This window comes from Gracilinanus agilis, chromosome 5, assembly GCF_016433145.1.
Source record: "Gracilinanus agilis isolate LMUSP501 chromosome 5, AgileGrace, whole genome shotgun sequence".
Lineage (NCBI taxonomy): Eukaryota > Metazoa > Chordata > Mammalia > Didelphimorphia > Didelphidae > Gracilinanus > Gracilinanus agilis.
Genome location: NC_058134.1, coordinates 86535778 through 86561845, shown reverse-complemented (window position 1 = coordinate 86561845; position 26068 = coordinate 86535778). Strand labels below are relative to the sequence as shown.

Below are 26068 nucleotides of genomic sequence, written 5' to 3'. Positions count from 1 at the left end.
CCTTCCCTTCCCTTCCCTTCCCTTCCCTTCCTTTCCCTTCCCTTCCCTTCCTTTCCTTTCCCTTCCCTTTCCTTCCCATCCCTTCCATTTCCTTTCCTTCCTTTCCCTTCCCTTCTCTTCCCTTCCCTTCCCTTTCTTTAAAAAAAAAACCCTTACCTTCTCTCTCAGAATTGATACAAAGTTCTGATTCCAATGTAGAAGAGTAGTAAGGACTAGATAATTGGGATGAAGTGACTTGCCCAGAGTCACATATCTAGGAGTCTGAGGTCAGATTTGAACCCAGGACCTCCTATTGTCATGAGCTACCTCACTGCCCCTTTTTATACAACTTTCTAAGACCTTGAGTTGTAGAGTAGGTATCAGTCTGTCTTGGTAGAAGGAAGTCTAACCCCCAGGAATTCCCTTTGCCAATAAAAATCACATTTTTCAGTCCCTATCCTATTTCTTATGCAATGGAGATGGGTCCATTGAGCTTTGCTTTCTTCCACATTATTATATTATATTATATTATATTGGAGATTGACTAGGATTAAGAGTTCAGGTCACAGTCACAGAACAGAGTAAAGGAAGCTCTCACCTGTGAGCTTGAATTTGTGTTAAAGAATTGGGCTAATCAGCCCCCAAATGAGTAATGTCTACACAAGGATAACTTCCCCTCAAAAATCTTTCCACTTGCCAAGAATATTGCCATTCCACCTAGTTTTCTATGATTCCTTTTGGCTTTCTCAGGGGAGAAGAAATCAAGGCAAGTGCAATTCCTTACTTAACTCACCCTTCTTTTGAGAAAGGAAGTTGTGCTAGATGATCTTGAAGGGAGGCATAGGGATGCCTCTTTTAACAGAAAACCTTAAAACAAGGATATACACGATATGACTAGGTGATTCAAAGCTCTCAATTTTATCAGTATTTCATTTCCAGAGGAAAGTATTTTTCTGATTTCTCATTGTGGTATTGCAGTGGCCTTGGGTTCTTGAAGTCTCCTAGAAGACTACAAGTTCTGAGAAGTTCTATCAAGTTAGAATGATTTGGAGTATAGGATCAATGATGGATGGACTTGTATCTGTTGTCTGGGAACTAGTCAGAGTTCAAAGAGAATCCTCACAAGGATGTGTATAAAATAGGAGTTTTTAACCTATTTTGTGTCATGACCTCATTTAGCAGTCTTTTGAAGCCTTTGGGCACAGTAATGTTTTTAAAATTATGAAATAAAATATATGGAATTAAGAAAAATCAATTATATTAAAATGAAGATATAATTTATAATTTCCCATCTAAGCTCATTGATCTCCTGAAATCTACCCACCCACAGACACTTTAGAGGTCTGTGGACACAGGTTAAGAACCTTTGTGATATAAGCACATGAGTTTTTAAGTTTCAATAACTGTGGAACATTTATAGAGAGATTTGGATTTGCATTTGTGGAGGAAAGATGAAATCCAAGATAACTAAAGTACTCATGTATTTAAACTTCTAGAAGATCATAGAATTCCTGAGCTCAGAGGAACCTTAGTCAGACTTTCTGTTCCAGCCCTTTCACTATACAGATGAAGAAACCGAGGATCAGAGTAATTAAGGGTGTGTAGTCGTTTGCATATCTCAGTCATCTGCTGAGTATTATAAATATAAGGATACAGAAAAAATATTTGTGTGTGAATGTGAAAAACTGACAAAATCAGCATAGAAAAAGCATAGATCATGTGATAAAAAGGCTTGAGGTAAAACAGGGAAAGTTCTGAGAAAGCTGAACAGAGTAGACCTTATAAGAGACAAAACTCTCTTTCTGAGATGAAATAGCTGTGAATAATTCTTGTCTCATAGTTGACTTGAGCATGAATACTTTAAGTTTTTTAATGTTTATTAAATGAAAACTTCTAACTAAAATAACTTTTTTGGGGAACTATGTGATGATTTTCATAAGAGCTATTAGAGTGGTACAGAGAAAGGAGAATAAAAAAAAAGATTTCTAATCATAAGGTAAAGATGGATCACTAAACATAGAGAAGCCCTGTGCTGAGGCATTGCTAGGAGATGAGAATAAACTGAATGAAATATCAGTAAGAAGATATAATAGATGATGAGAGAAGCTGTTCACAGAAAACAAAGAAGCTTGAGAAGTCAACATGAGATGATACAAAGAAGCTCATAGGAGCTAAGCACCCAGGTACCAGAAAAGTTCTATATTTGCTATACTGAGAAAAGTCTGAGAAAAAACTACATGGTTCTCTAGCTTGAGAGAAGAGAAAGCTGGAAGGAGCTTGCTTCTGTTGCCTGTTATTGCCCTCTGCAGCTTGTAAAAGATAAAATCATAGTTTATAAAGAACAGACTTGATCAACTTGATCAATTCCAGATTTATGGGAACTGCTTTTGTGAAGTGTAATGTAGAAATGTTTTACTAAAAGAGCAGGACTTTGTCTTAACACCCTGCCAGGTATGCCTATGCACTAAAAGAGCGTGCTATTGTTTCACTGGTCCAAGAGGAGCAATAAAGCAGCTTAGTTCAGCATGAGATAGCTGAAGCTTACAGGGGGAGGGACAGAATTCAGTGGTTTTGTCTGATACAATAAAGACTGTTCTCTAAAGAGACCACAAACATCAAAACCTGCACTCTAGAGTTATGAGTTACTCTGGATACAAGTTTCACTGCTGTTGTGCCTTACTACTTTGTGTGTGTGTGTGTGTGTGTGTGTGTGTGTGTGTGTGTGTGTGTGTGTGTGTGTGCTTAATGCCCTCTCGAACAGTGATGGGCAAACTACAGCTCCCGGGCCAAACGTGGCCCCCTGAAATGTTCTATCCGGCTGCATGACATTATTCCTAATCTGATGAATACAATGAGTAGGGTACAATACAATTAAACTTGGAAAGAGTTGCCTTAGGAAGAGACTGACAGATGAGCATTTCCTTTCCTCTGGCCCCCTCTTTAAAAAGTTTGCCCATCACTGCCTTAGAATACTGTGTGAATTGGGAGGAATATGTGGTCTATGCTTAAGGGTGGACAGTTAAATTTTTATTATCGTTTTTTTTGTTATATAATGAGTGAAAGTTCTAATTAATTTTGCTTTTTTCTTATTGTTTAGTCAGTATTGTGGCTGATTTTTGTGTAAATGAGAAGCCTTTGCTCAGGATTAACAATAGCCAATAATGGGACTATCACACTCTTTCCCCATTCCCCCCCCCACCCCAAATAGCCTAACTTCTAGGATGCTAGGATTCTAGCATTAGACGTGGCTGCCCATCTGGGGACACCATGAGTACAGGTGTAGTGAGACAGACCCAGACTAGGTTGAGAGACTGGAAAGATGCAGGCATCAAGGCCATTCCCAAGATACTTAAATTTTATTTGAAACTATGGTATTAGTTAAATTCATAGAATTACCTAATTTTCTTTCTACAAACACCTCTCAGGGCTGCTCATCCATTCTATCCTACTCTTTTCATCTCTGCTTCTTTATAGAGACAATTATAAACCTCTTTTCTTTCCTCAAGCCCCAAACTTTGTCTTCAGTCCTTAGATAAATAATGCGTAACATAATTTACCACTTGACCAAATGCTGTAAGCTGTTCTGATAAGCCCCTCTTTCAGGTTTCTTCTCTACTCAAAACTTCTCAGTGTAACCATCCATGGGCTTTGTATAACTGGAAAAAGACTGTGAATAAAGGGGACTATCCAACTTTGCTTTTCTGTTCTTCAGTTCCATTAGACAACTATTTTTTGAGCAAGTGCCCCAAACAAGCCCCAGTGCTAGGAACAAAGGAGTATAATATGCTCTTAGTCTCTGCCTTCAGAGAGCTTACAGATCAGTTTCTTAGAAACAAAATCCCCTGAGCTCTGGAAGTCATCTAGGACAATAATGAGAGACTGGGTGAGGACCAGGTAATTTTGACCTTGTGTAAAGTGCAAACACGCTTTCCTATAAGTCTCTATTCATGGGGCATGCTGCCATAATTTTATTCAGGGTTGGAACATGGAGTCAAGGAGATTATTACATTGTTTAATGTGAATTGAATAAATACCTAGTACCCTAAGGTGCCCATTTACCTGACCTTCATCTTGGTTGCTTTTGTAATCTTTCCCATTGGAAATGTAATAAAGGCAAAAATCTCAGTATGTCAAATACCATCCCAAAGGATGGGTCTGTTTCACAAAGCTAGTTCCACAGCCTGGGATGGTCCACATAAACAATGCTTTATTGATTTTGTTACAATAAGTTTTATACAACACATAATGTTATACGAGTTTTTTTTCTCTTTTCCCTGGCCATGCAATTGACTTGTCACATTGTAGGCAGGGTGAGTAGAAATGAGCCAAACTGCAGCTGAGTTCTTTTTACATTATCTTTGGTCCTGCTATAAATATATATTCACTTTTCAATTTCTCTGACCCTTTTCTGATTTTATACATCTTAGCCATCTAATCAGAGTGTTCTTAAATTTCCAAGACACCCACACAAAGATTCATGAGCTAGGAAAAGGAAAAGATAAAAATGATACAGGGTGGATGTGGATTTTTTTGGGGGGGGGCAAGGTGCAGAATAGGGAGAAAAGCCTTTTTCTGTATGCATTTTGCTCTTTCACTTCCATTCAGTGTATATTTATTGAAAACTTACTATGGGCAAGGTACTTGGAGGAGATACAAAGAATAAGATAGTCTCTGTCCTCATGGAGCTTGCAATCTAGTAGGATTAAGAAAATGTACACAAATAACTATTTTATCTATTCATTCATTATAGAAAATCTGAGACCTTTGTTTTATTTCCAGCTTTTGGAAATGTGATTCCAGAAATAGGTTCCATTTTTTTTTATTGCAGCAAAACAATCTGGAGATCCCTGGAGTTTGTTAGAATGTTTTTGGTGATTTAAAAGGCCTGCCTTTACCCTAATGCACTGTGTGATCTCTAATGGTGTTCTGAGCTCTTCTAACCTTTTACTTGTCAGTAGCTTCATTTAGAACCTCATATACCCCACTTTGCAGGATCCATCTGACTTCACTTAGGGTGGCATTCTTAGTCAACTTACATATATGAGATTGTGTTAAATTGAAAGTATCAATGGTTCATTAAGCTTGGAAAATGTTTTCAACATGATGGGACTTTTTTACAATTATACATTATTATACATTCCAGATTTTTTTAAAAAGCTGAGTATTTGAGCCTCTACTGCCATTCTAAATTAACTATCCTTTAAGTAAATATTGCATTCATTTTATAACCTCCATTTACTGAACAGGACAAAAGCAGAAGGGGGCTTCCTCTTTGTCTTGGCAAATACTTAACTGAACAGAATTTTCCCTGTTTAGGTTCCACATATACTTCTGAAGTGTGACAAGACCTTTAATCAACTAAAGGAAGTTTTTCAGATTTACAAAGATCTTAAGAGTCTATTTGAAGTGGAAGAGATCTTCAGTCTGATGCCTCTATGACTCAGTTGTACAAGATGGGAACATTAAGGCCCAGAAAAGAGAAATAATTTGCTCAGGGTCCTATATTTGTGTCTTCTGATGATAAAACAAGTTCTTTCTAGCATTGGCTCTGTGGTCAGATAGCCTGGGTTCAAATTCTACTTTTGACCCATAATATTTGCATGCCTTTTGGCAAGTAATTTAACTCTCTTGGCCTCAGTTTCCTTATTTCTAAAACAAAAGGTTTGAATTATATGCCTGTCTGATGTCCTTACTAGTTCTTTTATCTTATTTGCCTATTCTCTTAGGGTAAGGGAGAGAAGAACACTATCACGCCTTTTTCTCTTGCAGGGGACTCAGACTATGGAGATAGTTTTAATGGGCTGGTTAAAAATTACTTTGGTACCTGCCATGCTTAAAGCTAGAAAAAACAAGGGATTGAAAGCAATCTTCTGGATAGCCTAGCCTCATACCCATTCTAGATTAATTCCTCACCCTGCCCCATACCTCAAAGAACTGTTGCCCCAATTATTCTCCAGTCCATTCAGGTAAAGCATAAATCTAAATCTAATTATAATGAAGTAATTCATGTCCTTATAACATCTAATTCGATGTCAAGAAGTTAGTTCCATGGGCTAATGGTTTTTCCAAAGTAGCATTGTTTTCCTGAGCTGATTATAACTAATTCTGTCACATAAAAATCCTATATGATTTTTATATTGAAGACACTATCATTTTGGCATAACAAAATCCAATTTTTACCTAACTCCAGTTTATTGGAAATGTGTATTTTATGAAATAACAGTGATTGACTTGTAAGGAATTGCTGAGATCCCCCATGGTCTCCAACTACTCACCCCAGGCAATGGAAGCACCTCTCAGAAAATTTGAGAAACTAATCCATGAAAGACAGGATGATACACTAACTGCCCTCCTACCTACCCCAGCCCTACCTCAAGTCTACTCCATTGCCCTCATCCCATTCAGCCTATCATTTCCTCATTGCTCACCTTAGCTCTCCCTTTTCACTCCATTTTATAGGACTCGAATCCTGCTTTATGTTTTAAAAAAATAGGGCTTATCTTCTCGAAATTATTTGCCATATAACTTGAACCTCTGAACACTGTGTGAGACAATTGTAATAAAATTTCATCATTTTGCAAAATATGATTTAGAGGTTTTGCTTACATGTGGTTATGAACTTTGAGATGAGTGCCTTCTGAAGGACTTGGAAGGCTGGAGGATTCAGGATATCTAACATGGTGGAGTGTATGGTGGTGATGATAGTAGTAGTGAGATTCAGAGCCTTTCCTTTGGAAGGAAAGAGGGATTGATTTATTCAGCTGTCCTGAATTCTCCCATCTTTCTTGAAGGACTTCCTCATCACTCTGTCACTATTTCTATTGGTCTCTTCTAACCTAGAGGTTTTTTCTAAAGCTTTTTATGTGCCATGGATCCCTCAGGCAGTCTACTAAAGCCTCTGATCCCTTCTCAGAATAATGTTTTAAGGAACTGAAGGAAATGCTAACTTCCAGTTAGAGGTTAATGAAAATGAAGATAGATATTTTTTCCCATCCAAGTTCACAGACCCTTTGAAATCAATCCAAGGACCCCCCTAGGGGTCTTTACAGGTTAAGAACCTCTGCTCTTATCTCTGTAAGAAGAAAATTTTTCTTCTAAAAACAAAACTAAGAAGTCTAAGGCCACCACAGAACCTTGAACAAGACTTGTCAGATTTCATTTTGTGTGATATGTCCTTCAAAGGCAGGTATGCCACCCACATAGCATAAACAACAGTGCCCTTTACAGTGCCTACCCTTCCCACTGGGGCTGCTGCCCTCTTCTATTTCTTTCAGGTCAGAAAACCTCCAATTTCTCAGTATATAATAGAATCCACAAGTTCTGACTGCTGATTACAGATATAGTATTCATCAAATGAAAATATAGACAATTTTTTCCCTTTGTGCTCTGGTCTAATAAATCTCCACTTAAAGGCAGTTTTGAAGTGTGACAAAGAGATTCAAAGAGTCTCCCTCCCATTATAACCCTTTTAGTTGCTTTCCTTGCTACTTTGATATTATCTTAAATTTTACTCTGGCTCCTGGGATGTGATCTATATCTTCACATTTAGGTTGAGTACTTAGGCTGAAGTTGGCTTCTTACATAGGCAAAATATGACCATACCTAGTTGTATATGATATGAGGGGGAATTTCACTCCCCAGACCCTAAACAGCTTATCTCTCTACCTGTTACAATGCCCCAAATCCTATCATTAAAGATTTAACAGGAGAGGAGGAGTAGAAACTCCTGTTTTAAAAGTAAATACACACAAGATGGATAACACTCAAATTCTTTTCAGTCATTAATCAACTAGGAATCAGTTGATTATTTTTCTGAGAGAAAAACCATTTGGGGATGAGTCAGGAGATAAGTTAATTTTGTTAAAGAAAGAGGAGGGAGAGAGGGAGAGAGAGAGAGAGAGAGAGAGAGAGAGAGAGAGAGAGAGGAGGAAGGAAAAGAGAGGGGGGGGGTAAGGAATGAGAGAAGGGGGGGGGGTAGAGAGAAGTCTGGGATGTTGGACACTGCATAGGAGGAGAAAAGCCAGAGGAGAAGATTACACTGTGGAGATCCCCAGATAGCCTTATAGTGATAAGCAGGTGAAGGAGAAGTCAGGGCCCACTGCAAGCTGGGATACGGGGCTGACAGAGAAGTCTGGGAGTGATAAAACCAAACTTGGATTACTTCCTGGTTTTGCCTTCTTTAGGGTTCATTTTGATATTAATCTTACAGGTACATTATCATATGGTTTTTAAAAACCAGACACTATGAACAGTCAGGCTGCCATGATTGCCATGTATACCAGAAAGCAATGCTGTCTTTTAGAACACAGATTTCACTGAGGTAGGTCTGAATCCAACTAGTATTTCTCATAAAAGATGAAGGGTTCCTTTTCTCCATGCTTAACCTAAAGGCTCAAGTAGAGAGGTTGACGAAGTCCCCACTGAGGTCAATGGGAACCATTGTGAGCTACGAAGAAGGCAGGGTCTAGCTCCTGGACCCCTCTTGCAGTAGTTGACCAACTTTGACCTGGATATGTCAGGCATCTTTTCCCTCCCTTCTCTTTTCCACTTAATAATGGATACACATTCTAGGTCTGAAGCTCTTTCCAAAACCCCCCCCAAAGCACAAAACCCAAACTTAAATACTGCAGTTTAGCCGTAATTAGCTTTCAGATCCAGATATATGACAACATCACATGAGAGTGCAACGTGAGTGGGACTAAGTTAAAGCTTGGAGCCTATAGAGCTGAGCTGCCAATAGCTTACAGAATGAGGCCATTCCAGACGAGGAGATGGAGGGGGGAGCGAAAGCACACACAGCATATCAGACAAATAAACCACATTTGGCTGCATAGGATATCATATAGTCTTTCATGAGCTTTTTTAGCAAACATGGGCAGCTGGACGCTGTTGCTCATATCACGGTGGTTTCGGTCTGCAGGAAGGAGTGGGCTCGGGAATTCCGATGGAAATGTAAGACACTTTCTGAGCCGTTGCGAGAGATTGAAGAGCTGTGGAACCTGTAATCCCGGCTCATGGACTGGTTCAGGCACAAGCTTCGCCATTTTCTCTTTAGCTCACATTGCACCTGTGGGGAAAAGAGGAGAAAGGGAACGGACGAATCAAAAAGGACCGTGTGTTTATTTTGAAGAGGCTTATTCAGATACATGTTGTCTTTCCCTCTAGAATATAAATTCCTGGTTGGAAAAGGCTGCCTTGGTTATTTTTGTCTTTATAACTCCTGCACCCGCCACAGTGCCTGGAGCATCATGGGTGATATAAATGCTTGTGGATGGATCGATGAGGGGAAGAACGAATACCGAGGGAAGAGCCCTCACTCTAGAGTCAGAGGACTTGGCTTCCAATCCTACTTCTGTTGTTTGTGACCTTGGGCAAATGATTTTAACCTCCTTGGGTCACAATTTCCTTGTCAATAAAATAGGTGCATTAAGTCACTTCTCAGGACCGGCCTATCCAGACCTATATTTGTGATCCCACATTTGCATCTGTGTCTCTGAAGCATGTGAATCTAAGGTAATCATTAAAAACACTTTTTCTTCTTGGTTTAACCCTAACATTCAAGGCAAGATTTAATGTGGTCCCAGAGTTCTCCTTGGCCATAATCAGATTAGAAGAGCCCTGGTAGAAGAAAACAAGAGAGGAGATTAAAGGGTATGATGTTATCTCTCTTGAAAGCTTGTACTGTGGAAGAGGGGAAGCGTTTATCTAGCACCTACCTATGAGCCAGGCACTGTGCTAAGTTCTCTCCAGATATCTCATTTGAACCTTATTGTTATCTCCATTTAACAATGGAAAAAAAACTATGACAAACAGCTTAAGTGACATGCCCAGGGTCATACAGCTAGTAAGTATATGAAGCCAAATTTGAATTCAGATTTTCCTGACTCCAGTCTGAGCTCTCTATTCATTGTACCACCCATTTCCTCCAGAGATAGTAGAATTTGGACTGGGATTCTCTGATTCTAAATGCACTACTTTTTCAACTATATCATGCTGTTGAAAATGCTGTATTTGTTCCAGGTTCAGGTGCAAAGGATACTGTAAGACAGAGAGGCTGGCCAAAATACACTATATCTGGGTCAGAGATGCAGTGGGAAATGAAAAGTGATGCTGATAGGGTAGGCTGGTGGAAAGAAAGGAAGAGCCAGAGAAAATATTAGATGGGATTAGTAGGGTGGCCAAAACCAAGAGATAGAAGTGCAGTGGGTGGGTAACCATTAGCAATGGACTACCTTGGGTGTAGTTAGTCTATGTGTGAGAACTGGTGACCCCATGGAATCCCACCCTGGAACACCTTTGCTTATTGAGAACACTGAGCTCTTGCTTCCTCGAGTTCCTTCTTGCATGTTAATTAGCTACAGGCTGATTTACACTGTTTCATCTGATTAGAGGATGGAGAAAGGTGGCAGCAGCTGCAGTGAACTGAGGATAGATGCTTATTAAAAAGCATGCAGCCTCTAATTCATTTTCAGCTGGAAATTTCCTGTTGCTGTCACGGACCAACAACCTGGCATTTTGGATTCTGTTGTAAGAAGCAGGGGGTCTATTTTGGTGGTGGCATTTTCTAACGACTGACAGGGAGGAGGGTGTGACTTTTGACAGTAGAGGTGGAGGGAGGTGTGGGTTTCATAAATTTGTTTTGATGAAGATGACTAAGACTCAGACCAGAGGAAAATCGTATGGAGTACCAAGATAACGGGCAGCTGTAAAGTCATCAACTTCTAACTTTATATGTGGAATCTATTTTGAAAATCCCCCCCCCCCCATCCTACTTCTCAGACAGTCCGTTCTTTTTGTGTAGAAGCCAACGTGGGACTATATTAACAAAAAAGCCAGACCCCATTGACGGATGTTTAGGGATGACACGTGACTGAGCAAACATTTTAGGAACCCAAATGAGAAAGCTAATTTTTACCCATGTATCTGGAGGAAAGGCAAAGGACTTACTTCACTGTTCAAAAAACAGTACAGAACTGCGACAACCAGGCCCTGCAAATAGGAAAAGGGCATCAGAGATGATAAGACTAAACAAGGGAAATTTTGACAAAATGAAGCAGTTCTGTGGATAACAGTACCTGGAATGATCCCAGACATAATTCAAACAGTATCTGGTATTTGGTGGAAATGCCAATGGGATTTACAGCAAAAACCATATAGTGAACTCCAAATAAAGGGATGAGCAGCAGCGTTGACTTGGTGAGTCTCCTAAATCAGAAGAAAAGAGAAGATATTTAGTTAGCCATCTCTGTATATACCTTTTGTTTTCGGTTCTCTTTTCTTTCTAATTCATCCTGAATACAGTGAACAAATTTGATATTCCCAAGGCACATTTACAACCATGTAATTTCTCTGCTCAGGAAGATTCAGTGTCTTTCTAGAACTTTGGAGTTAAAAATCAAACTCATTTGTTTGTCACTTAGAGCACTTCACAATCAGGCTCTAACCTATACTTCTAGACTTATTTCCACATACTCCTTCCTTCCCCACCCCGCACCCAATATTTTATGCTCTGGCTGTACTGGTCTCCAACTGCTGCCTTAAAGACCAAGCACAGACTATTCTCTGGGATGCTATAATGTGTTTCTTAACCTCCATTTCTTGGAATCTCTAAATCCTTTCCATGCTCGGGCCAATTTCCAGCTTCCTACAAGAAGCCTTAACTCATCTACATAGTAATTAGTGCCTCACCTCCAAGTTAATTTCTTTTTTGCATGTATTTTAAAGTTCCCTATAATAGCTAGCATTTATATAGTGCTTTAAGATTTGCAAAATACTCCACAAATACTATTTTATCTTCTCATGTTCATTTTTACAGATGAGGAAACTGAGGCAGAGATTTGTGACTGATCCAGTATCACATAGTAGTAAGAGTTTGGGGCTAGATTCGAATTTAAGGTCTTCCTGACTGCAAGTCCAGTGCTCTCTCTACTATGCCAACATATCTGGTTATATGTTGTCTTATATACTTTTCTCCCTCTTTCCTTTTCCCTTCAGAGTGTAAGCTCTAATACAGCAGGCACATTTCATTTTTGTCTATCTCCGGTGCTTAGCATAGGAATGGGACACAGTAAATGTTTTTTTTTTCCGTATTAAACAAAATTAAATAAATTATGGCTTTTAGGGAGGTGGCTGAGCTCAGTGCAGAGACTGAAGTTTTCAAAAATGACTTGGTTTCTATGTGATCAGTTGTAAAGTCTTTAGAATTCTCTGGCCCCTGTATCTCATCTTTACAAAGGTAATATCTACCGACGACCCAATATTATTCTATTTCTTATCAATGCTAATGTGTGAATGAATATGAGAACCTTATTGGAAAAGCATTAAAGATCTTAGAAGAAAAGATGCTATTTAAATTTAAGGATTTGTACTAATGGACCATACCACTCTATTGTTGAATGACTTTAACAGTGTAATTCTCTATTCTATTATGTTTATGGTTCATAGAACCAGAGCTGTAAAGGACCTCAGAGAACATCACATCATTGGCTCATAGTTATAGAGGTATAAGGGATTTTAGAGATCATATAGTCACAGGATTGTAGATTCAGAGCTGGAAGGGACTGCTGAAACCACAGAGTTCAGCCCTTTCATTTTATATGTATGAAACAAATGAAGCCTAGGGAGGTGGAAAGGGTTTGTCTAATGTCACATAGCTAGTAACCATGAGACATGAAACTAGAACCTAAGTTTTTGGAATCTGGAGTTGGCATTCTTTCCACTCTACCTTTGCCATGACACCTAGAACTCTGAATAAATGGCTGTAGTACAAAAGCAATGGTATGCAGTGGAAAGAATGCTGCAGGTAGAAAAGAAAGGCTTTCTTCTGGTTAAGTCTACTCTGGTCTTTGGATGTAGGAAGAGTTCCTGTTAACAACTCTAGACCTCAGATCATCATGCATAAAAATGAGGGCATTGGGCTAGATGACCTATAAGGTCCTTGTCAGCTCTGAATCTATGATTTTATGATGTAAAGGGCAGAATAGTAATACAAGTGCAATATCATGAGAGCAAATTAAATTGCAAAAAAGTCTTTTTTTGTCACAAAGCTATTTCCAATTTCCAATAAGGGCTTTGTAAATATTAAAGCCCTATGGAAATTATGACCACCATCATTATTATTCCTGGCAAGCCAATCTGTACAAAGAAAGCTTTACTGATCTAGTTTAATGGCTTTTTTATAACAGTAAATGGTTCTGTATAACAAGTGCCTTCCATGCCCCCTGCCTATAAAAAAGTCACTTCTGATAGTAAAGAAAACACTTTTACTTTGTTTTAGCTTATATTGCGTGGGATTTTTCTTGGGGGTGGGGTGACTTCAGGAGAGGGGAAAAGTAGGGAACTCAGCTTAAGCTGAGATGTAACCCATTAAATTTCATGTTTCTCTTTATCAAGCTGCATCCCCAGAATGGCTATGACTTTCCAGTGCCATATATAAGGAATAAGTAGCAGAAGTGGGATTTGAATTTAAATCCAGCAACAGGTCCAATATTTACTAGCTGTGTGACTATTATGAAAACCAATTATTCCTATTAAACCTCAGTTTCCTCAGTTACAAAATGCTAATAATATAATTTCCCTGATCAGAGAATGTGCTCCCTCATTGAAGGTCATTATTTCCTTTGCACAGTTATTGGGGGAGAAGAGCTCTGTTGGCTCTAAATACCATAGAAATGTAAGTTGCTATGGTTATCATCACAATTATATTTCTAAAACAAAAGACATCATTCTCCAAAGATACCTACTGCACTAGTTCATAGGCTAGAACAAAAGAAAAGGTCAGTGTTGAAGCTATGCAAGGTTTAAAAAAATTCAAATTTCAACTGAAAAGGTAACCAAGATGCCAACATTTATGTTTTCCCTGAAGCCCCAAAGCCACATCTAGGTGTCTTGGGAACTCTGTAATGGCCTTTATTTTTCTAACTTGATCACCTTGATTGTGAACCAACTTAAATTTAGCCTTTGCTTCATGGATGCCAAATATATTTAGGTTTTGCCTTTCCACCACCCCCGCCCCTACTGCAAATATGTCTTCCATAGGTATTCTCTGCTCTGACGGTAGGATAAGGTAAGATTGGCGTTGTCACAAAACCCTGTGTAACACTAAAGTAAGAAATACGTTGAATTTTGATGGTATATATGTGTGTGTGATCACTTGGGTAGGATGAATTGGAATTCTGCTCCAGTGCTAAGGAACAGTGTCTCTCAAGTGCTCTGACTGTTAGAGGATGATCATTCCCCTTGGGAGAAGGGACTGCACACCCCATAGAACCCTTGGCCTGGATTAGTCCAATTCATCCAGCACATCCTGACTGACTTACAGCGAGGCACACATACCCACTCAAGCCCTTTTTAGTAGATGGTGTAATTTTACTGTGGTTTGTTTTTTTTTCCTCCAGAGGGCAATGAATCATCCTCACAAAAGGATTCAGTGATTTTGCAAATCATGCTCAGTCTCTTGGCAATCACGATTTTTCTGCATCCTCAGTCTGGTCCATCCACATTCTGAGTATCAGTATGGAGCCAGGATTCACACATGTACACAAAAAGTGCACCTTCTCTGTCCCTAAGCTCTACTACTTTGAGCTGAACTAATGGCTCTGATATGTATCTAATGTCCAGGGTGCTATTTCTTTCTTTTTATTTTTTTCATTTTCCAAGGCTGGGAGAAGAAGCCAATGACTTGATCCTCGATTTTAGAAGTCTAACTGGTAGTACAGAGAGTAATTTTGTCAGTGGATTGCTCCCCAAGAAAGCTCTTCTCTTTCGTAGTGAAGACATAGTTGGGAGTGCTTATTGCTCCAGGTTGTCATGTTTTTTAAGTAACTTTAGATGATAATGGAATATTGGGAAATGTAGGACCAGTACAGTACCTTTTCTATTTAGAAATCTCTACAAATTCCCAGTTCCTTCAGTTGAATGTCATCTCTCCCTCCTCTGAATTCTCATTGAAGGGGGTAGAGTGAAGGAAACTGCTGGATTGCAGCTTAGAGTATGTAGGTTCAAATCCTGCTTCTATCATTTATTGCCTTGTGATTGCATTATGTTTTGCATTACAATTTTTTGTCTTATATTCCCTACTATTTAGATTTATTTAGATTCTTTATTAGTGCTTTGGAAATGAGAGACCATGATTTATTCTTCTTTTCACATTTAGAGTTTCATCATAATGACTCTCCTTGCATATAATAAGTAAGCAATTTTATTCTGAACCCCAGTTACTCATTAAGTACTCATTTTGTTGATGGATTTTTTATTTGTGTATTACTTAGGTTTTGCTAAAGTTGCTTTGTGTGCATTAAAAAACCCTTCCTAATTAGAATCTAAGTTCTTTGAGAATCAGATTCTGGGCCTGTTATTTCTTTTCTTTTTTGAGAGGATTCTCAGAGTGGTTTCAGCTTTCACTGCTACTAAGCCACCATCTTGGATTCATCCCTTTTTTCTTTTTGTTTTAACTGAACTTTTAGGAAATACTTTGTAGGTGACCTGTCCTTAGGGATGAATACCATAAAACCCAGGGGTTGGTTGTAACTAACATTTTTTCAAACCCTGAGCTTCCATCTTAGAATCAATACTTTGTTTTGATTTGAAGGCAGAAGAATGGTAAGGGCAAGGCATTTGGGGTTAAGTGATTTACCCAAGGTCACATAGCTAGAAAGTGTCTGAGTCCAGATTTGAACCAGGGAATACCTGTCTCTAGATCTAGCTCTCAATTTGCTGAGCCACCCAGTAGCCTTTCTTGTCTAATTTTTGCTACTAAGTGGCTAAATAACTTGAAGAAATAATTTTATTTCTCTCTCTCTCTCAATTTCTTTATTCAGTTGCCCTATTTGTAACTCAAAGATGGGATCAGAATGGCTTATAATTTCATTGGAAGCAGATCAGTACCTGCTCTGTAACCTACCAGCTGCCCCTGCCTTAGAATATTTTTCAGGGTACGGAGTGGTTAAGTAACAGCCATGGTTAGAGAGTTGGTATGTCAGAGGTAGAATTTTGACATGAATCCAGATCCTACTGACTCCTAGGCTTGGTTTCTATTCTCTGTGCTCTGTTACCTCTTAACATCTAGGTAATCTTTGCATATTGCCTATTGCATAGGACTATAAGAATATTTGGAGAGATATATTTCTTATTTTACTAAAATAACCTTTGTTATGAGCAAATCAGCTGGATCTACAAGCACCAGGTCATGTGCCCAAGGTTTAGAAGTATATAATTTTCCTTCTTTCTATTCCTATCTAATTAGGCACTTATCCATCCATCCAAGAAATATTTATTGAATATTTACTATATAAAAGACAATATGCAGCATTCTAAATGTTGAAAAAGAAAAGAAAATACATAAGGCCATCTGAATGTTACAATAACCGTATGAGTTAAGCATGGCAGGTAGTGTTGGTGTTTGACAGAGGATAAAACAGAGGATAGAAAGGTTAAACAACTTACCCAAAGCTATAGAGTTAGCAAATGGCAAAGCTGGACTCAAATATAGCAAAGAACCAACTCAGAGGCCACTATTCTTCCTAGGATATCACACTGTCTCTCCAAGGTGGGATGCACAAAAGTTTCAGACCTACCAGAATTTCTTCAGTGGATAATTTAGTTCAATTCTTTGCAAATCCTGCTTTACATAATTATTCTAGAGATAATCCCAGCCTTCATGATTTAGGAGGATGCTTTCAAAAGAAGATTTAGACCAAGAGAAAAAAAATCCCTAATTATTCTACTACCATTTTTTTACATCACAGCTTGGGAAATTGGGGGAAAAATCCAAGCTTGGTATCTTAGAGAACTTTTACCTGTTTCCTTCCTTGGAGCCAATTTCACTCCTCAAGATTTGTTAGTCTGAGTCATATTCATTAGGAGTTATTTCTTTTTCATTATCAATACCATATAGTGCTTTTTCTAGCAAGAAGTTTCTATCCTCTGATTTTCAGACTGTAACTTTTGGTAGTATTTTGGGAGGGCACTGGAAATAAGGGATTGAATGTGGCACTAAGGCAGGCTCATGTATATTAGTCCAAAAACGTGTAGATATTGCCTGCTATTAATACTCTCAGTGTTAATTTAGAATGATGCCAACATTTTATCTCTAACCCTAGTTTTTAGTTCCCTCATGGGAGATGCTAAGAAACCATGAACTCTAGTCTTCATGTGATTTATCTCCATTATAGTTTATCCAAAACCACTTAAAACATTTATGAGTGCCAGCTTCCCTCTGCTACCTGGCAAGCTTTTAAGCTACTTCTCTCTGGCATCTTACTAGGGAGTTCTAAAAGGCAAACATTTTAATTTAATTTGAAGCAAAGGATTATAGAATTGGAACTCAAGGGCTTATCATTTATTAATCACTTGTCACATAGATGATTAGTGATAGAGTTGGTACTAGAATATAAGTTGCTCAATCTTGTGATACCATACTACTGCCCTATTATTTGAGGAAGTGCTTCTTCTGTCCCAAATTATATTATTCTTTTCAAAGTCCTAAATTTGTTCAGTTGTTTTCAGTCATGTCTAACTTTTGATGACCCCATTTCAGGTTTTCTTGGCAAAGATACTAAAATGGTTTACCATTTCCTTCTCTAATTCATTTGACTGATGAGAAAACTGAGACAAACATTTGACTGATGAGAAAACTGACATGCCCAAGGTCACAAAGATAGTAAGTGGTTGAGGCCCTATTTGAGCTCATGAGGACGAGTCTTCCTGACTCCCAGCTTGACACTCAATCTTCTGTGCTACTTAGATGCCCCTTTTCAAAGTCAGATAGAGATGATCTTTCCCATTCTCTATTGTTACTATGATGCCTCTGGATTTCCTTTTTTAAAAAAAATCCATGTCACTGAAAAGTAGAGGAGAGGTTGTTGGAATTAAATCAGATTGCATGTAAATTATCAATTAATATAATTATGTATAGATATACATTTATATTTGTAGATATATGTACTTATACACTATAGTCTATAGTCTATAGTCTCTTCCACTAGACATGTGTGTGTGTGTGTGTGTGTAAAATCTGGTGGATTCCCAGCTATTATAACCAGGCTTCATTTACTGAAACCTCCCTTCCTCTGAGACCTAGTAAAGTAATGTTGGAATGCTGAGTTTATTACCTCTTGCTCTAAGCCTTAGTTTGCTCACTAGTAAAATATGGGGATTGGTTTTTTCCATTGGTAACCTTCTGAACAAGCTGATTGTACCTGTGATCTGTGATGTGATTCAAGTGAGATAGTTTCAATTTTTATGTTACAGAACCTTGATGTGAAAGGACTTCCTCAGGGATCAGTTTCGTGTCTGGTCTTGTTCATATTGTTTCAAAACACACACACACGTGTGTGTGTGTGTATGTGTGTGTGCGGGTGTGTACATTTATACTCACTTGTACTGTGACTGATCATTGCCGCCAACATCTGGAGATCTTAACTTCTGCAGCAAAATTCTTATAATACTAATGAAAAGGACAAAATTCACCTGTCCCCAAAAGAAAAAAATGGTAGATTTGTAAGTAATTTTTATTTTTTGCTTCACCTAGTTGAATACTTAGAATTCCTCCCAAAAGTGGATCATACTGTTTGTTGATGAAGTTTCTGTGTTCAACACCCCAAAAAATGTTTCCACTGAATCATATAGGTTTGACTTCCTGCTTTGTCTATTTCTCTGGTCAGTTCATGAAACATTGTAAGAACTCTTTCCTCAAGGATGATAGAACCATCTTTAGAAAGATGATCTTATTAGATGAAGAAATACACAATGAGTACTGGTCCATGACATTGGGAGAAAGTTCTCTGTGGTAAGATTGGAGACTTAGAAAAGCCTTCTTTCTCAAAAGCATCTTCCCCATTTGAGTGCCATTGAGCACGACACTTCTACTGTCAGTCATTTCTTTGGGGATTGTTGTCTGCTGTCTCCAGTTGAAAGGTAAAATATATGATGTGGGGAGTAAAAGTAAAAGTTGTGCTTAATTCATGGTAAGGATGAACTAATTCATTGCATTTAATCAGTCACTTAACAGGTCACTGAGGGAATGGGACATGGGCAGGTAACTTTTAGTGTTATGAAGATATCAGGAAAGAGCTGCAGATCATATTGTATTGGGAAAAAGCAAGTCAGAGTAGAACAAAGTAGGCAGAATTAATCCAGTGGGATATTATAAGAATCCTGGGTGCTGGATTGAGGGGACCCTAGGAATAACATTAAAAAAACATGAGTTAGGGGAGAAGAGTTCCTGAAAGTGGAAGTTGGGGAAGACCTCAAGAAAGACTTTTTTTTCCCTCAAGAATTGTACTACAATCCCCTCTCATTTAGCTAAATAAATTGAAATCATTAATATCTGCTCATTCTACAAATGGAGTTATGCGCAAGAAGAAGTTCACCATTCAGCATGATTTACATTTGTTCCAATGCTGGAAAACTGAATTTTGAAATTGAAGCACGCATCAATAGACATGTGATTTAAACCTAAAAATCAAGCACATTGATTAAACTTGACTAATTCCTCTTGAGGTTTCCTCCTCCCCCAGGTAAGAGAACACACTTTCTCTCTTCAACCCTCAACCCTCTTCTTTACCCAAAGATAATGAATCACTTCAGGCTTTCTCTACACCACCAACTCTGATTTCTCTACTGGAGGAGGCATCACTTAGCTAAGTCTAAGTAGATTTTTACAGGGACTGAGTTCTGATTGCCTGGGCAACAGTTAATCTTGCGTGAGATAGCTTTCTCAGCAGTCTATATGAGATTGGGGTTATTTATGTTTAATAAAACAATAATGGGTTTGGTCCATATTAAGTCTGTGAATCAATGAGAATTTTTGTGTTTCAGTTCAGTTTACTTACGATGATAGAAATTAAAATTGGTATTCGTATCACCCACCAGGGAATACGATGTTCATTTGTATCCCAGCAACTATGAGAGAGAGAGAGACAGAGACAGAGACAGAGACAGAGACAGAGACAGAGAGACAGACAGAGAGAGAAAGAGAGAGAGAGAGAGAGAGAGAGAGAGAGAGAGAGAGAGAGAGAGAGAGAGAGAGAATATTATGTTAGTATTAGTTCAATCTGGCAAATCATATAAACATCAGTGTGCTACACTTGGATCAGTTATGATTTTCATTAAAACAATACTTACCAAAAAATGCTGAGGTACCACCTCACACCCATCAGGTTGGCCACTATGGCAGTAAAGGAAAGTGGCAAATGTTGGAGGGGATGTGGCAAAATTGGGACACTAATACATTGTTGGTGGAGTTGTGGATTGGTCCAACCATTCTGGAGGCATTTGGGAACTATGTCCAAAGGATTATAAAACTGTCCATACCTTTTGATCTTGTAACTAGGTCTTTATCCTAAAGAGATAATAAAAAGGGGGGAAAGGACCTATTTGTACAAAAATATTTATAGCTGCTCTTTTTGTAGTGCCAAAGAATTGGAAATTGAGGGAATATCCATCCATTGGGGAATGGCTGAACAAATTGTGGTACATGTTGGCAATACAAAATGATAAGCAAGATGATTTGAGAAAAAGTTGGAAAAATCTGCAGAAACTGATGCGGAATGAAGTAAACAGAATTAGGAGAACATTCATTGTACACAGTAACAGCAATATTGGACAATAATTATCTGTAAAAACTTGGCTACTCTCAGCAGTGCGATGACCTAGGACAATCCTGAAAGATATATGATGGGGAATGCTATCTACCTCCAGAGAAAGAACTGTTGGAGTCATCTTTCACATCAGTGTATTTATGGGTTTTTTGGGGGTTTTGGTTTTGTATGAGTTCACTTTTACAACAATGACCAATATGGAAGTGTGTTTCATATGACAATAAAAATATACTTTAATTTAAAAAAATAATGTTTACCTTCATGGTCTAATATTACATGAACTATTTTATAATTTTGGTTTTGCCTTGCAATCCTTTTTGAAATGTCTATTTTAGTCTGCTTTATATAGCACAATGAACTCTTTACCTGGATACTCTGGAGCAAATAAACTATAAAAAGTCATATTATTTAGTTTAATTTTTCTGGATGTGATATTTTGGTGATGAGACAAATGTTTATCCACAGAATTCATAGGGAAGTATTTTCTATACTTTAAAGGACCTTGCTACAGTTTGGGAATCTGTTAGACCCATACCGAAGTAGCATAAGTTATGGTTTTCTTCACTTCCCTCCAATTCCCACCTCATCCTTTAATACAATACATGCATATACACAGAATCTTTCTGATATTTGGAGTTTGCTCTTGTTTTGGACAGTTGAAGTGGGTAATCAGGGATTATATGAATTCTGGGATTTTTCTTGGGCTTTGCAGAGGCAATCACAGACTATGTATGTGGTGTGTGAATGGGATTTGGTGGGAAGATATGTGTGCGTGTTGAGGGAATTGAGAGTATTGGAACAGCAAGTGATTGTGTCTGAGAAAATATATTCACTTATAGGAACTAGGAGAAAAATCTTAATGCAATGTTTGAAACTACCCCTATATGGCTGGGAAACTGGACCACAGCTGTACCTGCTGTTTAGGGACCTTTAACTAAGGTCTTAAGTTTTGTTGACCAGAAACACAGCCAAATCCTAAGATTGGTGCAGGAAATGTTCTCATATTTGTTCATCTCAAGAAACCCATCTATCTTAAATGAAAACTGGCCTCATATGGATCAATCATGTTCCTTTGATTACATAAAGATACTTGGTGGGGTGTGGGACACCCCCTTTTCTGATTTCAGGTGTACTGGTTGACTCTCTCACTCCCAACTTGAAAAATCCCTAATCTTTCATCCAGTTAGAAATCAGATTGCCCAAGTTGGTATTGTTTCCTTTTAATTAATTGGCCTTATTTGATTAATTGTTTTTACTGTATAATAGTCTGTTCCCCTCTGTAATTGTGGTCCAGATATCTGCTGAGGATGCCAGGCATGAATTGCTTAATAAATTGATGTTCTCCAATTTTTGCTTCCTCAGTTACTTCATCTTGCACTTGCCACTTGTGTATGTGTGTGTGTGTGTGTGTGTGTGTGTGTGTGTGTGTGTGTGCGCGCGCGTGCATGAGGTGGGCAGGGACAATGCTGACTAAAGGTGTCCAGGGACTTAGGATGAACCTTCTTGCATGTAGTGGATTTTATACTTGACCTTCCTTCCAACTTGAACAGGAGCTAAGTTAAGTCCAGAGGTCGGGTGCTTCAGAGTACAGTTCTGTCATGAGGATACCTAGGCATAGCCCCACATGAAGTTGCACGACACAGTTGAGGAGAATGAATGTGCTTGAACTTGATTAAGGAATCTCTGTGCCATATTGTAAGAAGTTCTAGGACAGGACATAATTAAAATTCTCTAGAGCTCTTTTTTAGCATCATGCAATCAGTAACTGTTGAGGAAATGCCACATTTTAAGAGGTTCAAACCATCACCATTTTTTTAACCCTTACCTTCCATCTTAGAATGGATATTAGGTATTAGTGTTAAGGCAGAAGAGCATTGCAAGGGCTAGGTAATGGGGGTTAAGTGACACAGCTAGGAAGCGTCTGAGGCCACATTTGAACCCAAGACCTATTGTCTCTAGGTCTAATTCTCAATCCACTGAATCACCTCAATGCCCCCATTACCGTTAACATTTTTTAAATTATTGCCTTTTGATTTTACAAGTCATTTTTGCCTGTATCTCCCTCCCTTTTCCAACCAAGAGTTAGAGAAAACAGTTCAATTTTTAAGCCAAATCAACCAATGGATTAGGCCTGACATATGTACCCACAAATGTGAACCTCTCTAAAGAATAGTGAGTAGTACACCAAAATGCTTTTTTTCAATAGTAGAAATACCTGGTGTAACCAATCCACTTAGACTCAATAGATCTGCCATCATGGAAATACTACTCACTAATCAATCAATCAGTTTTATTATATTCTATCATGTATCAGGTATTGTGCTGAGTGCTGGACTATTCTTTTTTCCTTAACTCCAGTGACGAAGGACAATGCCACAATAATTCTTTTTGCTTCTTAGACAACATGGTTTGTGAATTCTCCATTTAGAAGATTCTCTTCTTAAGGGGAAAATGCAAAATAAGCTAGATATCTTTCAAGTAGTCCAATGTAAGGCACCTAAAGAGCTCTACCTTTCATCAATTTTCTCTATGTAGATTTTGAAATACTTGTCCTTTTCTATTGTCCACAGGGCTGGATTATGGTTCCCCAAACACTGACATTGAGGTTGCAGTGGCATTTCCAGTCCCTCCTTTAATGGCACTCTTCCCCTTGGAAAGTCAGAATGGACTTCTTACTCTTACTTATTTACATCAGCTATGCCCCTTTGCCTGAGATCTTTCCTTCTTAAAATCTCTTGTTTCCTCTAGGACTCAGCCTAAAGGCCACCTTCAACAAGAAGCCTTTCCTTTTCCTAGTCCTCTTCCCACATCATTAGTATCTTAATCCCTTCAATGATCTTGTGTTTATTTAATTTATATAGCTATACATATAAACACTTTGTTTCCCTCATAGAATATAAGCTCTTTGAGGATAAGAACTATTTGATTTTGTCCTGGGTCATGTACATGGTTCCAGAATGCTTTGAGACATAACTGTAGGAAAATTTGGAATCAACATTCCACTGTTTTCTGCCAACAATCCCTAGCACAGATTGCATAATCTATTTATAATAACTGATGTTTTAGCCTTTTTATTTTTTCTATCCTCTGTTGTCACTTGCTTGAGTCAGTGTCAAAACCCCAGGCTTGTCCATGACTCAGCTCAAGTTTTACTTAAAGACATCCTTCTATAGTTTTGAATTTTATTTAGAATGGTTTTTAATCTTTGTCAAGTTCTCCATTAATTATATCCTGATCAATAATTTCTCAGTGGCTACTACCTCTCCTTTCTTTTCTTTAAAAAAAATCAATTTATTATTTACTTTCTTTTAAAAATTTGAATTCCAGGTTCTCTCTTTCCCAGTCCTTTATCATTCCCATTGAGATGGCAAACTGTATATCAATTATATATGCAAAATATATTTTCATATTATCCATATTGCAAAAAAGGAAGTGAGAAAACAATAATTCAAATTGTACTCAGAGTTCATCATTTCTCTCTCTGGATGTGGATAGATCTGTTATTTAAATTTTGACAGTCATATCTTGTCCCCTTCCCCAATTCAAAAAAAAATTGTTAGTTTCCTGAGGGAAGGGTCTGAACTTTCTATTTCTTCTTTTTCCCAAAAGTGTCTAGATCAGGGCTTACTCATAGATCTGGTATATATTAGCTAGATGATCAATATATATTGGTTGGTCTAATTTGATCATGAGAAAAATGAGATGATGCTTACCCACTATCTTCTAAGAAGATTCTTGCCACAATCCACACAACAATAAACACTGTAGGGATTCCTGCAGAAAGACATTTCATTACTCACATCCCTCTGAAGGATTCACAATGGTATTGCAGTCTTGGGATTTTTGAGTGCAAATGATAAATTGAGCTTGAAGGACATTGCATGTGTGGAGAATGAGATACATGAAAACCTCAATTGATCAGAATGTTGGAAAAAAGAGCTTGCTCCACATATTTTGTCAAAGGATAAGTAAAGACTCTTCACCCCCACCTCCAGTTCTTATGGCTAAAAATCTTTTTAAAACATTCCATTCTATTTCCCTGGCTTAATAAAGGGATCAAAAAGGCAAGGGAGACATGTAGAGTGGGCATTAGAAGACTGCTGTGGTCACTAGTGATGATATCATCCGGGAAATATGTGACTGGAAAAGAAGGCAGTCCAATTGTGAAGTAAGCCCAAGGGATGGCCGATGGACAGCCTGAGTGCCACCCTGCTATTCATGGAATATCAGAATACCTAGATGAATGTTTCTAGTGGGTTGGGTGGATCTTCTGTGTATGATTTATGGGAAGAAATAGAAAAGATGAGACCTCAGGGATTAATTATGATCTGTACCACTGGAGAGATTGTCTATATTAGCTGTTAAGCTCAGAAAATCTCCAAAGTCTTGCCTGAACCAGATTGTAATATAACTGGGAAATGTTCAAAAAATGAAGAAAAATAAAATAAAATATAGATAATATTAATTAGTGGTGCTTTAAGTCAATAAGAGTCGGGCAGGGACCTTTTTCTAGTTCAGTTTGACATTACCTATTTTATGCTGTCAAGGCTAAATATCCACTGAAGTCCTAAAGAGGTAAATAAAGCTCAGTAGAGATAATTACATCTTTGCTCTAAGTCTTGTAGGATCAGTGACATCAACTGGTATATCTAAGAGATGTGAATTTGAGGTAGAATGTAGGCTCACACTAGGGCATCTTTTGAACTAACAAAAAAATGAAAAGCCCAAACCCCAAACAATTAAATTCCTGATAAGAGTTCATTTTTGTCCAGATTTTCCTCTTTATCTCAACCAGGAAGGCAGACAATCAGCCTCTAGGGCTGAAAGTCAACAGCTGATGCTAGTTGGCTTAATGAGGGCATCTGTAGTTGCCTGTAAGGCAGCAGATAGGAGCAGGGAGGGCTGGAGGTTTGGGGTTCATGTTGAGTTAATCCCTGATTCTTAAAGGGCGCTGAGTGGTGTGTATGTGAGGAAAATAAGAGGAAGATGAGGCCTCTTTGTGACAGCAGTGCCAGGCTAGCAATCTGGTTATCTGGGTGACTTTCCCTGTACATCTCTGCTTGAGTTCTTGTTAATGAAAGAAATGCTTTTTACTTTTTTCAAGTGAGATCATTTTCTAACAAGAATCTCTTAATTCATGGGCTTTCCCTACATTTTCTTTTTTGCTGATTACACCATCAAATGTCTTTTGGAATGGAGCATTTGTTAAGGATCAGAATAATACAAGAGTAGAGAATCTTCTTGGCACCTTCCCCAACCCCAACACAAACATACCCAGGGAAAATTTTTGTGTTTTGGGCTATTCCATAAATTACCTGAAGTCTCAGGCATAGAATATATGGAAGGGCTGAGCAGTGATGACTGTCACAAGCTCACTGACAGCTTCAGAGTCATTTTCTTCTGTCTCTAAGCCTTTTTCAAAGTTGGGACTCTAGCAGGCACTGATAATGGTAATTTTCCATTTAAAATGGAATGCCTTTCTCTTTATA

General features: G+C 38.2%; 1 protein-coding gene across 1 annotated transcript in view; it reads right to left on the bottom strand.

Moving 5' to 3' along the window:
- Positions 1–8872: 8872 nt before the first annotated feature.
- VIPR2 (vasoactive intestinal peptide receptor 2) overlaps positions 8873–26068 on the bottom strand; it is a 110885-nt gene continuing 93689 nt past the window's right edge. The window contains exons 7-12 of the mRNA XM_044678954.1: positions 24293–24353; positions 19812–19881; positions 18356–18447; positions 11055–11184; positions 10927–10968; positions 8873–9046 (exon numbers count right to left, since the gene is read on the bottom strand). Coding sequence (XP_044534889.1) covers positions 8873–9046; positions 10927–10968; positions 11055–11184; positions 18356–18447; positions 19812–19881; positions 24293–24353 — 569 coding nt within the window. The remainder of the gene's footprint in view (positions 9047–10926; positions 10969–11054; positions 11185–18355; positions 18448–19811; positions 19882–24292; positions 24354–26068) is intronic.